This window comes from Dermacentor variabilis, chromosome 5 (assembly GCF_050947875.1).
Source record: "Dermacentor variabilis isolate Ectoservices chromosome 5, ASM5094787v1, whole genome shotgun sequence".
In the NCBI taxonomy this organism is placed as follows: domain Eukaryota; kingdom Metazoa; phylum Arthropoda; class Arachnida; order Ixodida; family Ixodidae; genus Dermacentor; species Dermacentor variabilis.
In genome coordinates this window covers 199,375,783-199,390,213 of record NC_134572.1, presented here as the reverse complement: position 1 = coordinate 199,390,213, position 14,431 = coordinate 199,375,783, and the positions used below count along the sequence as shown (strand labels likewise).

The following is a 14,431-nucleotide window of genomic DNA, read 5'->3' as shown; positions in this document are numbered from 1 at the left end:
GTGGCGCTGAACGAAAGCAGTGGAAGGTGTGAAGAGTACGGTAGAGTCGAGGTCAGTGAGGGACAACTAGGTGAAAGAAAGCGAAACGTCATCAGATATGGCATTGCCAAGCGAAGAGACGGCGACTTCTGCACGCGTGCAATCAATGACAGCTCGGTGACGGGAAAGTCCCAACCCAAAATAATATCGTGGGAACAGTGGGGAAGAACGAAGAACTCGACGGCGTAGAGCACTCCTTGAATATCAAGTCTGGCGGTGAACGCAGCCACCGGCTTTACGTGCTGTGTTCTGGCCCTGCGGAGTAAAGGACCGAAGAAAGGCGTCGTGACTTTTCGCATTCAGCGCCATAGTTTTTCGGTAATCATCAGATATGGCGGCAACTGTGCCAATGAGGGCAAGGACAGAGACACCTTCAACAGCGACATCAATAACGTTGGGCGGCGAAAGAAGAGGGCTTGAGTGTTCCGACGATGACGCAATTCTTGCCTCGGGAACTGCGCCACTTAGTTTTCCTGGATAGTGGTAGAGGGACGTCGACGCATCGGGGAGAGCGAGCGACGACGAGTAAAAGGATGGCGGTGGTCGTAAACTGGGCGAAGGCTTGGGCGGGGAAGGGGTAAATCGCGGTCTGGAGCGTAAGGCAACGGACGGTCGTGCGCGGCTGTGTGTGGGTCGTCACGTGGATGAAGTGGACGGCGACGGCACAGCCGTGCAGCGTGTCCGGAAATTCCGCATGAATAGCAAATGGGCCGATTATCCGCTGTGCGCCAGGGATTAATTATTCGATGGGCTGGAAGTTGTGGCTGCCAGGGGGTAAAAAAATGATAGGCATCGGAGGCGGAGCCCGGAAGTTCGGCAGTCGTGGCCATGCGATGGCGTCGGCGTAAGACAATGGGGCGGTGAGTTGAGGCGCCCGTTCCAGAGGAAGGACCTCGGACACTTGTTCCGTATTATGTCGTAAGGTCGGACTAGCGGGCGAACTTGAGCCCGGCGGGTTAGAGATGAGAGAGAGCTGGCGAGCAACTTCTTCCCGGACGAAAGCCTTTGTCTGCGAGAGGAGAGTGGGATCTGGAAAAGGAGAGGTCAAGCCGGACAACGATTCTTGATGGGGAACAGCACGGCGGTTGAGGAAAGCGTTGACGGCGGAGCTCGTCATAGCTTTGACACAGTTCAGTAACTTGGGCAACAATAGAGGGGCTCTTTGAAATGAGCATCTGACATGCGTGCTCGCCGATACCCTTCATGATATGCTTGATTTTATTTCCGTCAGTCATGGATGCATCGACGCGTTTACAGAGATCGATGACATCTTCGATGTAGCTGGTGAAGGTCTCACCAGGCTGCTGAGCGCGCGACTGCAGATGCTGTTCGGCACGAAGCTTTTGAACAGCAGAGTGGCCGAAGACCTCGCTGAACTTTGTCTTGAACACCTTCTAGCTTGGGACTTCGCTTTCGTGGTTCCGAAACAACAAGTGGGCAATTCCGGTGAGGTAAAAAAGGGACGGTTGTCAATTTCGTGATGTCATCCCATTTGTTGCTCAGACTGACGCGTTCGTACGGTGAGAGCCAGTTATCAACGTCGTGGTCGTCAGTGCCGCTGAAGATGGGAAGGTCCCGCTGACGAAGTGTGCCAAGGCATACAGAGGACTGGGGAGCCGGTGGTGGTAAGCTCGTGGCGCTTTCGGTAGTCATGATGGCAGGGAGAGTCCGGCTGCGCAACTCCAGGATTACAGGAGAGCCAGCAAACCTACAGCAATTATGACAAGGAAGTCCGACACGGCTGTGGGCGACATGAAGGACGCCGACATGAAGACACAACAGCGTAGGCTTAGCCGGTCACAAAAGGAACATCGTCTAGCCCGAGCCCCACCTCAGTAGCACTGGCGATCCGGCTGCGAAGCTTTCCACGGCACACTCCTTCTCCTTCCTTACAAAGCATACAGGAGCTGTTTGTTTCTATATAGGACCACTTAACTACCCTCAACTAATTTCGTTAATGCCTAATCAAGTTGTGACGCCGTTAGTATAACTTGTGTTAGTGTGTGTAACTATTAATTATGGTCTAGAGAAAGGCCCTGGTAAGTTAATATGGCTTACATATCTCGACTGTTCAGCAAAATTTTGCTTTGATGTGCCTGCAACCGTGAAAGTGAGCGCACAGCAAGCTTCATGGTAACTTCTGTAGTGGCCCAGCTCATCATCATCATCATCATCATCATCATCATCATCATCATCATCATCATCATCATCATCAGCCTGGTTACGCCCACTGCAGGGCAAAGGCCTCTCCCATACTTTTTCCAACAACCCCGGTCATGTACTAATTGTGGCCATGCCGTCCCTGCAAACTTCTTAATCTCTCCTCCCACCTAACTTTCTGCCGCCCCCTGCTACGCCCAACTGCGAATTCCTAAATTTTTCTTCCTATCCAAAGGGCACTTGTAAATAGTTTATTTCACGCATACTTTTGCAAACCATGGTGAAATAACTCCTAATGGCTGAGCTTGTATGATGAAATTTTATTTGTTTACATAGATGCGCTTTTCTGCGAACTAATGAGTAAATTTGAGAGTTGCACTTGCAATATTCCTGCAACTATTTTATTGAAAATCAATGCTTTATTTTTTATTGAGATAGTCAAATGATTCAGCAGCCAATAGAACTTAGTTCTGTAGCTTCGTTCCTCCTAGCCCAAAAAATTAGAGCTTGCATGTCGATATGTTTTGATTTATTGCAGTTTTATCAAGTTTTATGTTATGTATTAGCTAACCATAGCAGAGAATTATGTCCACAATGTTTAGCTGCACTGCAGCCTTCTTCATCATGATTTCAGATGAGGTGGGCAGTATTCTTGGCCTGTCTCCTCGTTCTTAAGAATTTACATGACAAAATGTTTCGTCCCCTTATTGGACTGCTAGGATGGATCTTCAAGAGCCATGCAGTTCCTTTTAATCATTGCTCTACAGGCCAACACAAAAGCAGGCCAAGCTTTGTTAATGGTATTTAAAATGCAACGAGCTGGCTGCACTGTAAGGCACATTATGAAGAACGTCCGTATTATGTTTATTTATAATGAATATTCATCTCCTGTGAATATTCTATATCCAGAACCAAATGTCCCACAAATGTCATTTGGACGATAGGTAACACAAAATGTCCCAGAAGCGTCCTACATCCGCAAAAAATGTCCTTTGGATGTACTCTGAAATATACAATAGGAATCATCCATATTTAGACATCTCTTGGACGTCCGAATATCCCATTATGACGTTCGTGGGACGTTTCTATAAACATCAATTCGCGTACATGGGACGATCCCATGGACATCCAAGAATGATCCCACAGGCTCCTTACATACGTCCTAGGGACGTTCTGATGTTCTGCTTCGGATATCTGCTGGACATATGTAGGACGTTGGTGGTCAAATGGGAGGTTAATGACAACGGGTACAGCAGATTTCTGCTCATTTTCTGCAGATGATCTTCTGCAAAATTTGGCAACAGTGCCCAACGTTGCTATAAAACTTGACCGGAAGAAATATCAAAATATTTCCAAAGTACTCACGATAGGTCCCGGTTGCCCTTGTCGTCCTGGCGCTCCGTTTGACCCCTGAGATAAAAATAAGATCAAAATGACTGAAGTGAAAACTGTCGCCGCAAAAAACTCCGTGTTGAACAATCCATAGCAATGCATACCGAAATTAATAACGTAGCACTAAAACTCTCATATCACTACTATCATCATAAAAAAAGTTTTGTTTTATTTATTTCAAGATAATACGAGCCACTGAGTTTGTGCAAGCAGACGGGGAGCCAATAGCCAGTAATAAACTAATATGACAGATCAACGTTGAGCGTAATGACAAAAAGTAAGGCGATACAATAGCTAATGTTTCAATATATATATATATATATATATATATATATATATAGAAAGTACACCTTCGTAAACTTACACCATGTTAATCCGACCTAAAATTGATTAAACATCAGCCATCTGGAATCCTTATAAATATTGAAATATTAACAACATGGAAGCCCTTTAAATCTGTGCTCTTCGCTTCATCTCTGAATACCGACCTTTCCCAAGCGTCACCGCTTTAAAAAATAATGCCTAATTGCATGTGCTGCCGTAAACTTGCCCACTTATCAATTTCTTATAAACTTTATATATGTATCTTCACATCCCTCCATCACGACTTTTTCCTGCAACAAGGAGCTATCTCTTCTCACCAGGACCATCCTAGGAAAGTAAAACGGACAACGTGCCCCTCAATACGCTACGCTGAATTTTTCATACCACGCAAATTAAAGAATTGGTACCAGTTGGCATCACAATCTATTTAAGAAATTTACATCGGGGATCCTCGTTCATGACAATGTACATGCATCCAGCCTTTATTCCAGTTTTTTCTTCTCGTACTGCATTTATTTTTCCTATACGGAAATTTCACATTGCCCAATTCACCCGAAAAGCCGGTGTCTGTAGCAGGGAAAGGCCACCTAAATTCTCATTGGCTGCGACTGCACGACATGCGCGCGCCTCGACAGAGCAGAGTGGACGAAGGGGAACACCTGCTGCCGCTCTGGCGCGCCAGGTGTTGCGCGAGGGGACGAGGGCTTCGCCGCCGCGACGTCAGGTCACGCTCACTTTCACAAGCGTGTGTTACTCGCGTATTCCTTGTCCGCTCAAGCTCTCGCCTGCGTTACGTCCTCCTCGGCAACCACTATAAAGAAATTATCGTATAAGAAAACAGAACTAATTCGAAAGGAAGAACGTTAGGGGTAGTGAGTTTAGAGCCTACGAGCCCACTCTCCGTAGCTGAGAGTCCTACGCACTGGACTCGGCCAGTGCACTCCTAGGCCGGTGCACTCTGCTTTATCACATCATCCTAGTTGGGCCGAAATTTCCGTTGCCCAGCCAGGCATGACGAAAGTGGTGATGTCAAAATCACTGTTACTTACTCCGGAGCGCGCCCGCTCGATACTATAGCAGTCGAGCAAGTTAGTACGACGCCGCGGGGTTGTAGTGCACAGTCCATGTGGTATCCAGGAGGCGTTTGCCAAGCGTCTCAACGCGATCACTTGCCCGCGACGAGTTCACAGCTCGAAGAACCGCTCAGCGGCATTCAGTTGGACAGTAATGCTGTCGCTTTCACAACTCACAAGTGCTTAGGTGTCCTCGCATTTTCAATTGCCTAGTTTTTTTTTCTATGTCTTTTTTGTATTTGTCGCTTCTTTTCAATTCACTTTACTTGATACTATTAATCTGTACGGTGTTCGTTACCGAACTTTGTAGCGTTGTTTGACTAAGTTCATTATCCTTTTTCCATTAAGATCCAATACCTCAAGTTACTAGGTTCGTCCGTTGTTCATGTTCATATATATCTAGATATGTAAGCAATAGTTATATTCATTATTGCACCCATTCTACTGTATGATGTTTTTTTTATAAATTTGGTATACTCCTGCACTTTTATATTTGTTAATTATCGCTCGCTTGGAATTAGATTCAAAGTACTGCACCTTTATTTGTACCCGGCGTCCCCATGTGATGCACTCAATCGAAGTGCCTTTAGGGGCTACTTGAATAAATATATTGGTAAATATGGCTTTATCACACACAAAAATAAAGATTGGCAACATCTGTTTGGTTTCAAGAGATCCTAATCTTGCAACGTGGTATGTAAGGTTTGGCACTTGAAAATGTATTGTAAATTCACTCCCGCGCTGCTGTAAACACTTACTTTTTCACCTGGAAGACCTTGCTCGCCTTTAGCACCGTCAAGGCCTGGGAACCCCTAGAAGAAAATGAAGGTTTCATACAATGTCAAGAATTGTAACGAGCCGAGCTTTGGTTGAGTGAATGGACAGGTATGTTCTATGTGGCACTTCGATAAGTTGATTCATTAATGGGGTTAAGAATTCTAAATCCACATCGAACTCTCCGAGATACAGCGCTTCTCACTTGGTCCTTACCTATATAAAGCGCCGAGACGGGAACCGAACCGGCGGCCTCACGAAGAAAAGCAGGACTGCACCAGCGCAGCAGGCATGACGGCTCAAAGAAGGTGATTGTCTAAAAGTAATACTCAAATACTTGCTCTCTGCTCTACAACTCGCCGGGGCGGCCTATAGTAGCGACGGCATTGCCCTGGTAAGCACAAGATTGAAGGACCAAACCCTGGCCGCCGCATTTCGGTGGGCACGGTATGCAATAAACGCCCGTGTGCAGCGCACAGAGTGCATGGCGAAAACCGCAGGTGCTTACAATTATCTATCAGATGATAATGAGATCGTTATTTCGCACGAAAGCCCCAGAATTGTACTTTCTTTAAACTCTGCTGTGCGATAGATATTGTATTGGTAATTTTTACGAACGACTCCTTTAACAGTCCGAAGTACAGTCTTATAAGGCAAAATTTAAAATATCATGTATTACGCCAGCCATTACTGATCTGGAAATTGATTGCGAACAAAATTATCACTTGCATTTTTATTACGGTGGAGCTGTTGCCGCCATCTGCAAGTAAGCGCAGTGCAACCGATGTACTGTGTTTTATGTTAATGCCCTAATTATAAGTAAGGAACAGCGCCAGTCCAAGGAGGACATGCCTTTCTGGCACACACGACTTAAAGGGACACCAAAGGCAAATACTAAGTCGACGTGGACTGTTTACCTACCATTGTAGAAACCTCGCAAAGCTTGTTTCGCGCAAAGAAAAGACATAGTTTACGAAAAAATTACATCTGAAGGGTCCAAATGCCTTTTTCGAAATTCAAATCTCCCGCCAACTAATCGGGGGACTGGTAACGCTGCAAACGCAATTTCCCCCCCCCCCCATTTGCTTCCATCGGTGAGTAAAGCCCCACACGACAGACGCTGGTGCAGAGCAAAGACAGAGCGGTGGATTCGTCGCTGCAGCTGCATTTTGGTCAAGTGGCATAGACTGTTAGGGCACGGATAGCACACTCTCAAGTTGAACACATGGCCACAGAGGGCAAGAAAATTGAGCGCGCACCGGTGCTAATAAAACAAGCATAGTAGAAGCATTTAAAGGATGCCCGCGTTAGTTCAATATCTCCCGCTAGAGGCGCCGTAATAAGCGCTATATTATCTTACAAACTATCTCCTCCAATTATCGAAGCGATTTCACTACATAAGAAAGAGTATAAAATTGTTATTGCTAATTAGATATTGTACTGTTTATCAGTGTGTTTACAGTTTTTTTTTTCATTATAAACGCAAATAGCGTCCAGCATCATCGATCTTCCATGTGACTTCTGGCCTTGATTTAAAATTTTTACCGCTCTTTTTGAGTGCACGGACGCAAGGATTTATTCGTTCCTACACTTAGACTGGTTGCTTCTTTGTTGCTAAAACTAATTTATTGTGCTTCGACGTCTCGCGTTTTTTAACTTTTAGTGACGTCTTTCCAAGCGGACATCTAAGTCCGAAAGCTAGGTTTCGGTCGTAAGCCGTACGGAACATATCTGCATTGAAACGGAAAGCTGGATTCTGCTGCTGCTGACAACGGCAAAAATGATCAGTCGTTAAACAACGCTGCTTGAACCGTTATATAATATGCGTCTTATTAACTTACAGGCGGAAACAAGTTAACCAACTAGATCCTGCATTACATATGGGCAGTCGGGACCTTCCGTTGCTGCTTCCTAAAAACATCTTTAGTTGCGAGGCCATCGTTATACACGCACAATCAGGAAAGAAAGAGAGAGCGATATCAGAAAGCACGTCACATTTTTTTTTTATTTTATTGTAGCCGTGGCCATGGTGACTGAGTAGCCTGATCAATATATATATATATATATATATATATATATATATATATATATATATAAGCTTTTTTCGAGTTCGCCGGCAACTTCTTTCGTCCACAAAACCAAATAATCCTTTGATACAATGAAGAGTCAAAATGCAGAATTTAATGCAATAAACAGTTCCAAGCATGATAATTCACCCATAATTCGTACTTGCTGGTTCCAAATGCTCTCGCAGTTCAGTTTCGTTTACTGTAGGGCATATATTTTTGCAATAGTGAAGCGGTGCATCACGTTCCTGCCGAAAAAATATTGCATATGTTTAATAGCTTCATGACATTCATGTATTCGCTTGTGGAACAAGCAGTGTGATCTCTTCTAGTGTATAAATGAGCGAACAAATGTACTCCTTTGTGATGTTAAGAATATTTAAGCTGTTGATATGCAACATGTTAACATGTTAGCAGGAAGACGTCAATTTTATGGACAGTAGGAATGTTTATTTAACAGGCTGCTTAAGCAACCTTGAACAATCAGTCTACATTTGCATGTGTTCTGTAGTCGCAAGCCATTATAATATATATGCCACACCCTTTTTCAATTCATATTGCAAGATTGCGCTTCTCAAATTTCTGATGCAGTCATAATTTCTGATTCAGATATGCAGTGATGGGTATGGCACCACAAGAAAGCAACAAACACCATGCACTAAAGATAAGCTGCTGCCTGCTACAACAAGGTCACTCTGTGGACTTTGCTTGATACTATAAGGTAAACAACACCTGTTTCAGAAATAAATGTGCTTGATATATTCTGCACTGGCTTGCTAGTCGTGAGACACATGTCATTTTTTTGTAGCAGATGATATGAATGTTTGTTCATATTTATGGTTCGGCACAATTGGTTCGAAGATAAACAAAAACACTACGTGAGCTTGGATAATCTGTGCTGTCTCTCGTGTGTCATTGTTCTACCCCAACAGAGTCTGTGTGAAGCACATCTTGGTCATCACAGGAGCTCCCATGTACATCAGCAGGAAGGGGCTGGAGCTGAAGTTGCAAGGCCTTTACACCACGAACAAGGAAGTGGATGCAGAAGAATTTGGTTGAGATATCAAGTCCGCGGTGGACAGTGTCAACACTGAAAAACACTTCAGCCACTATTCCACCCACACGGACATTGGCCGAGTCATCCAGGTAACTCAAAAAGGACTTTCTAAAAATTCTTCGAGCTCAGATGCACCTGCAAATTCTGACCAAGCACGGACGACGCTGGCCAAAACAGTTCCTTCAGCGTGCCCTTAATCAACTTCCTGGGCATGCAAATTCCATTTGTGCCGCCCCCCCAACTGTAATTTTTTTCTATAAATGCAAGTTTTTTACTGCCCATTCTCGATAAAAAACATTCTTCCTCGTCCAAACACACAGGTCGACCGATTCTTCGCTCATACTTAACACCAGTCATTGTCTAGTGGCACAACTTATCTGTACCAGTATTTTCTAGTACATGTTGCCATGTGCATTTCCTCTCCTAAAATAGCTGATGCAGCATCAGCATGTGTCTTGCATTAACCTACGCACCATGTGCTATGCACCATGTTACTTTTCCTAATGTTTCTTTAGCGTTTAGTGCTTGCAGAGCAGAGTGGCTTCTTTCTTGAGTACAAGCTTTCTCATTTTCCATATTCCTAGTCTTGTTGATGATTGCTCTTCTTCCTGGATAGCCTGGGTCTTCGCCCAAGCTACATTCAAGTGATTGATTGCAGAATCTAGTTTCGCTGCCCCACTTCATTGTGGTTGCCGTGTTGAGTTTCTCGGATACAAGGACCTTGTCAGTCGCAATAGGAAGCATTCTGGCGAGATAAGCATTTGCTCCTGCAGTCCGCACAGCGACGGTACGCCTGTCCATAGAACTGGATCCAAGTCTCTGAGCTTGAGCGCTTTCCGTCAAAGAAGTCGGGCTTTACCATCTGCTTGGTTTGTCGTTGTTGGGCTTGAATAACAGTCAGAAGGTTTTCCATGAGTTGCTGTCGCTCGGCGTGTTGCTGCTGCAGGCAAAGAATTTGTAGCAGGCACAAGTCCATGGAAGAATTGGTCTTCCTCGGTGCAGTTCTTGCTGTCAGCTGCACCAGCGGCGTCATGATGTGTTCTTCAAATTCGGAGTGCTTCATTTTTATATTCACGGAAGCTTGAACATCAATCTCCCGCAGCGTCTTCCCAGCCGTTTGGGCGGCGAACTCATGAAGCTTGGGGGTCGTGATGTTTTCGGGCAAATCATACTTGATGTCTTCATCCACTTCACACATTAAAAAATACGACTGATGTTGCGCGTGTCTGGCTTTACTCAGCGTTATCCACATAACAGGCTTCTATCCTGTCAACTGCGCCACTGTAACACTCCACGACAAGCGTGCACAGAACCAAAGCATGATCTCTTTATTCTACTTCTTCCCCCCTCCCCCCCGTTCCACCAGATCTGTCCTTTGTCACCACGGCGCGCTACAAGGCCCCCAGTATACACGTTCCGTAACTGGTGCTCCCTGTTCGTTCTTTCCTGTTGCAGCCATGGGCAAATTGTGCTTGGGGCCTTCCTCGGCCGTGATTTGCTGAGAACGGAGACCAGCATACGTGCTTACATGGTTCGAAGTGTATGAAGTTGACAGCGACATACGTGCAAAGGCCCGTAAAAGGGGCTGCCAAAGGTGATGCCCGCGAAATCAATTTGTCCATATTGAGACAAAGAAGGGCACCAAGTGCGAGCGACACATTAGTGGTTGGAAATGGGTTAACGCTAAAATGCCGGGTGTCCATGTCACTGTGGTGGTTGCGGCAGCAGATGCCTGCGTCACCCTATTGCTCCGCCACGGAAGTTGGTCATCTTCAACGGCAATTGTCGATTCAAACAGTTGCGACACTCTGTCCAATCTGTTTGCACTGGTGGTTGTCGCTCGTTATTAAAACACCATCACGTGCGACGAAGGCAAGTACTATGCCTGTAAGTAGGCGGCTGAAAGTACCGTAATAGACACGTGTACGTAAATGCTCACTGTTGCCATACGGTTCGTAGCCAATGTATAATGTGTTGTGTGAACTTTATGAGGTGATTAATTGCTGTTTAATTTTGCTGTTATCGCACTTGGATGAGATCGCCGTGTTATGTTTCTTGGATGCGGCGGCCTTGTCAGCCGCATTGGGAAGGAGTCTCTCGAGGTAAGCATTTGCTGCTGCAGTCTGCACAGTGACATGAAACCACAAATTTGCACACACCATGATTCTTACTCCCCTTTAACCCTTTCCTGCTGCACCCATGGTAAAATTGTGCTTGTGGCCTTTGTCTGCCACGATTAGGCATGAACGGAGACTAGCATACGTGATTACATGGTTCGAAGTGCATGAAGTTAATAGCCCCATGGCGCGAAAGGCCTGAATAAGTGGCTGCCGAAGGTGATGCCCACGAAAGCGACTTGTCCATATTGAGACAAAGTGCGATACCAAGTGTGAGCCACACAATAGTGGCCCCCGAAAGAAAAGAAACGTGCAGGTTGCTAAGGAGGTAACACTAAAATGCTCGCTAGCCCATGTCGCTGAGTTGGCTGTGGCATGGCGACGTAGTCGGCGATATCATGAGGCCGTTTCCCAAGCTGTGGGCACGGCACATTGACGGCGAAGCCTCGCAGTCCCAAGTAGTGCTATGGGCACCGGTGTTAGACGTGGCCCACTTTTCCGCAGTGGTAACAGAGCAGGCGGTGGTCTGGAGCACGTTATACATTTGTCTTTTTTAGGTAGCTGCGCTGGGCGACGGGAGGCCCAGCTAGCGGCTGTGGCGGCGAAAGACGGAATTGGGCCATTACCAGACTCTGGCAATAGTGCGGAGGGGGAGCGTGACGGCGGGCTACAGTGGAGTAGACCATCGCTTCCTGCTCAAGCCGCGGCGCCTCGTGGACTCCAAGTGACCGCTTAGTCTCCTCTCGGACAATGTTAGTAGTGGATGCTACCGGAGGCTGCGTCGAAAAGAACAACCTGAGCAGTTCTTCGAGTACGACCGTTCTAATGGTCTCTGAGAGCTCGTCGGAACACAGTGTTTGAATTTCGCTTTTCGGCGAAAGCACTTGAAGGCTGTATTGGCAGGTGCGCATTTCCTGGATCTTCTCAATCGTCGTTGCCTTTGCCAAAAACTAAGCTGCAGTCTCGGGGGGTTGCCGATCGGTTCGACGAAAAGTTCATGCTTTATGCCGCATCACGAAGTGGACTTCTTTCTTCTCGTACATTTCCGGTTGGTGTGTCGGAAAAGCAAGGCCATCTCTTTCGTGAAGAAGGCGATAGTCTCATTGGGCAGTTGCTGTCGGGTTTCTAGCAGAGGTTGCGCTCGCTCTTAAGTTCTGTAGGAAGTCGTGGCGAATTAGGTCCCTCGTTGCTAAAGTTTGATTTATTTACCAGACAATATGCTGAAAGGCACGCTCGGCGAAAAGCCGTGAAAACGGCTTGACGAGGCCCAGGTGACCATTACATGACAGCAGCTACAAAGGTGCACAGGTGGAGACTAAGGTGCGCTGTGACAAAGGCAAAAATGAGAAACATGCAGATTACAATGCATATATACCATATTTATAAATCACACAAATGCACTTGAAATACGATGCACATGAAGATGCATATGCAAATTACAACACTTAGTACAACATTTTTATAACTCACACAAATACAGTGAAAATGCTGCATTACATTTAAAGGTTGTGATGACTGATTTCCAAGCAGTATTGTAGATATCATTTATATATATTGAATCTTTTGCTAGCAAACAATGAGCAAAACAAAGAATGTAACTGATTTTTACTACAACCGGTTGTGTTTTCATATCTCTTTAGTGTTGTTGGGACGATGTATGCCAAAGCTGGATACATGCCAAAGTTGTACGAAATCAAGGTAGAATCCATAAATGGGGAATTTTTCCTGGGTACTGTAACAACATGACGCTCTAGACATGATAAGGCTGTAACGAAGTTCAAGAGTTCTCTGTTTGAAAAGTAGAGTTTGTTCAACCAACGATGTGAGTAAATCTTGTCAACCCGTCCTATACTGAACCCTTCAAACGATTTGCAAGCCTAGGGAAGACGTACTTAAAAGGGTTAAAAATTTGTCGATACCGGCAACCGTTAAAAAATTTTCTTCAAGCTTCACACAGGAGCCTTGCCTGTTAAGACGTTTTTAGTGGAAAGAGAAATTTATGTGCCACAGGGAAGCAGATGCTTTCTGTGCAACAAAGCTGAAACAATCGAGCATGTTTTCATTTATTGCAATAATGCCATACTCTTTTGGGATATAGTACAGAGAACATTAAAGATATACCATCCCTTCAATCCACATGACATTCGTTTTTTACCACGTGAACGCAATTTTAAACATATGGATGTTATATTTTACTTGGACTGCACACCGTCTGGCGTAGCCTGTTTGCATATAGACATTGTGATGTTAAAGGCCGATCTGTGTACGAATATTCTGTGGAAACGGTTGTTAATGTACGCGACGTGTACAAGACGAATGACTGTGATGAAGCTGTGGTGCCATTGCTTGATACCTTAACAAAGTTAAAACGAGTGTGATCTAAAATCACAAGCTCTTTTGAGTCTTGCAGCCGAACTGGAAATAAAGAAAGAAACACCAGACGTTCAATGCTTCCAATCTAGCGAATTATGTTTTTTTTTGTAGAACAAGGATACTATTTGTGTTTCATTTTGTTGTTGTGCCCCATATCGATGTAGAATAATTTAAATGGGAGATAAACAACCCATGATATACTTGAAGTTCAAAATTAAATTATGGGGTTTTACGTGCCAAAACCACTTTCTGATGATGAGGCACGCCGTAGTGGAGGGCTCCGGAAATTTCGACCACCTGGGGTTCTTTAACGTTCACCTAAATCTAAGCACACGGGTGTTTTCGCATGTCGCCCCCATCGAAATGCGGATATATTTGAAGTTTGGCCCTGAGTGGCAGCAGAGTACGGCAGTGAGACACGACTCCTGTGACAGGCGAGATCTGCCTACAGAGGTAGTTAACGTGAGACTCCCAGCTTAAGTTCCATGAAAAGTAAACCCCAAGTATCTTATGCGCATCAACAATATCTATTCGCGCTGTGTCGATAATTAACAACTGGTGAGTAGGCACTATTTCATTGTTAACACGAAATATAACAGCCTTATGTATCTTTGGATTGAAGGAAGCTTTAGCTCGGGTGCTCCTATCGAAATACATGTAAAAGGAGAATTCGTTTTTCTCGGCAACCACAGCACCAATTTTGACGAGGTTTGTTGCCTTTAAAAGAAAAACTTAAAATCTAGTGACTTTTGGTTTCCAATTTTTGAGTTAGGTCTTCAATTTTTTATTAAAAACTGGCAAAAATCGCACATTTTCAAAAAAAAGGAACTATCAAGTTTACAACTCTGTAACTCAGAAACGAAAAACGATAATACAATTCTGTGAATTGAATATAATAGTAAATCTAAAGCGAACAAAATTGATATGCTATACATGAATCTCAAAAAATTTAGTAATATGAATATACAGCTTTTGCATAACCTTTGTAAACAGCGTAACAAATTCACGTAAGATATAATATGACAAATCAAATTTGTCCGCTTTCAACGGTCTAAT

General features: G+C 44.7%; 1 protein-coding gene across 2 annotated transcripts in view; it reads right to left on the bottom strand.

Moving 5' to 3' along the window:
• LOC142583430 (uncharacterized) overlaps window positions 1-14,431 on the bottom strand; it is a 1,100,669-nt gene that overhangs the window by 743,601 nt on the left and 342,637 nt on the right. For both annotated transcript variants that reach the window (XM_075693897.1, XM_075693898.1), the window contains 2 exons: window positions 5,747-5,800; window positions 3,565-3,609 (listed from right to left, as the gene is read on the bottom strand). In XM_075693897.1, coding sequence (XP_075550012.1) covers window positions 3,565-3,609; window positions 5,747-5,800 — 99 coding nt within the window. The remainder of the gene's footprint in view (window positions 1-3,564; window positions 3,610-5,746; window positions 5,801-14,431) is intronic.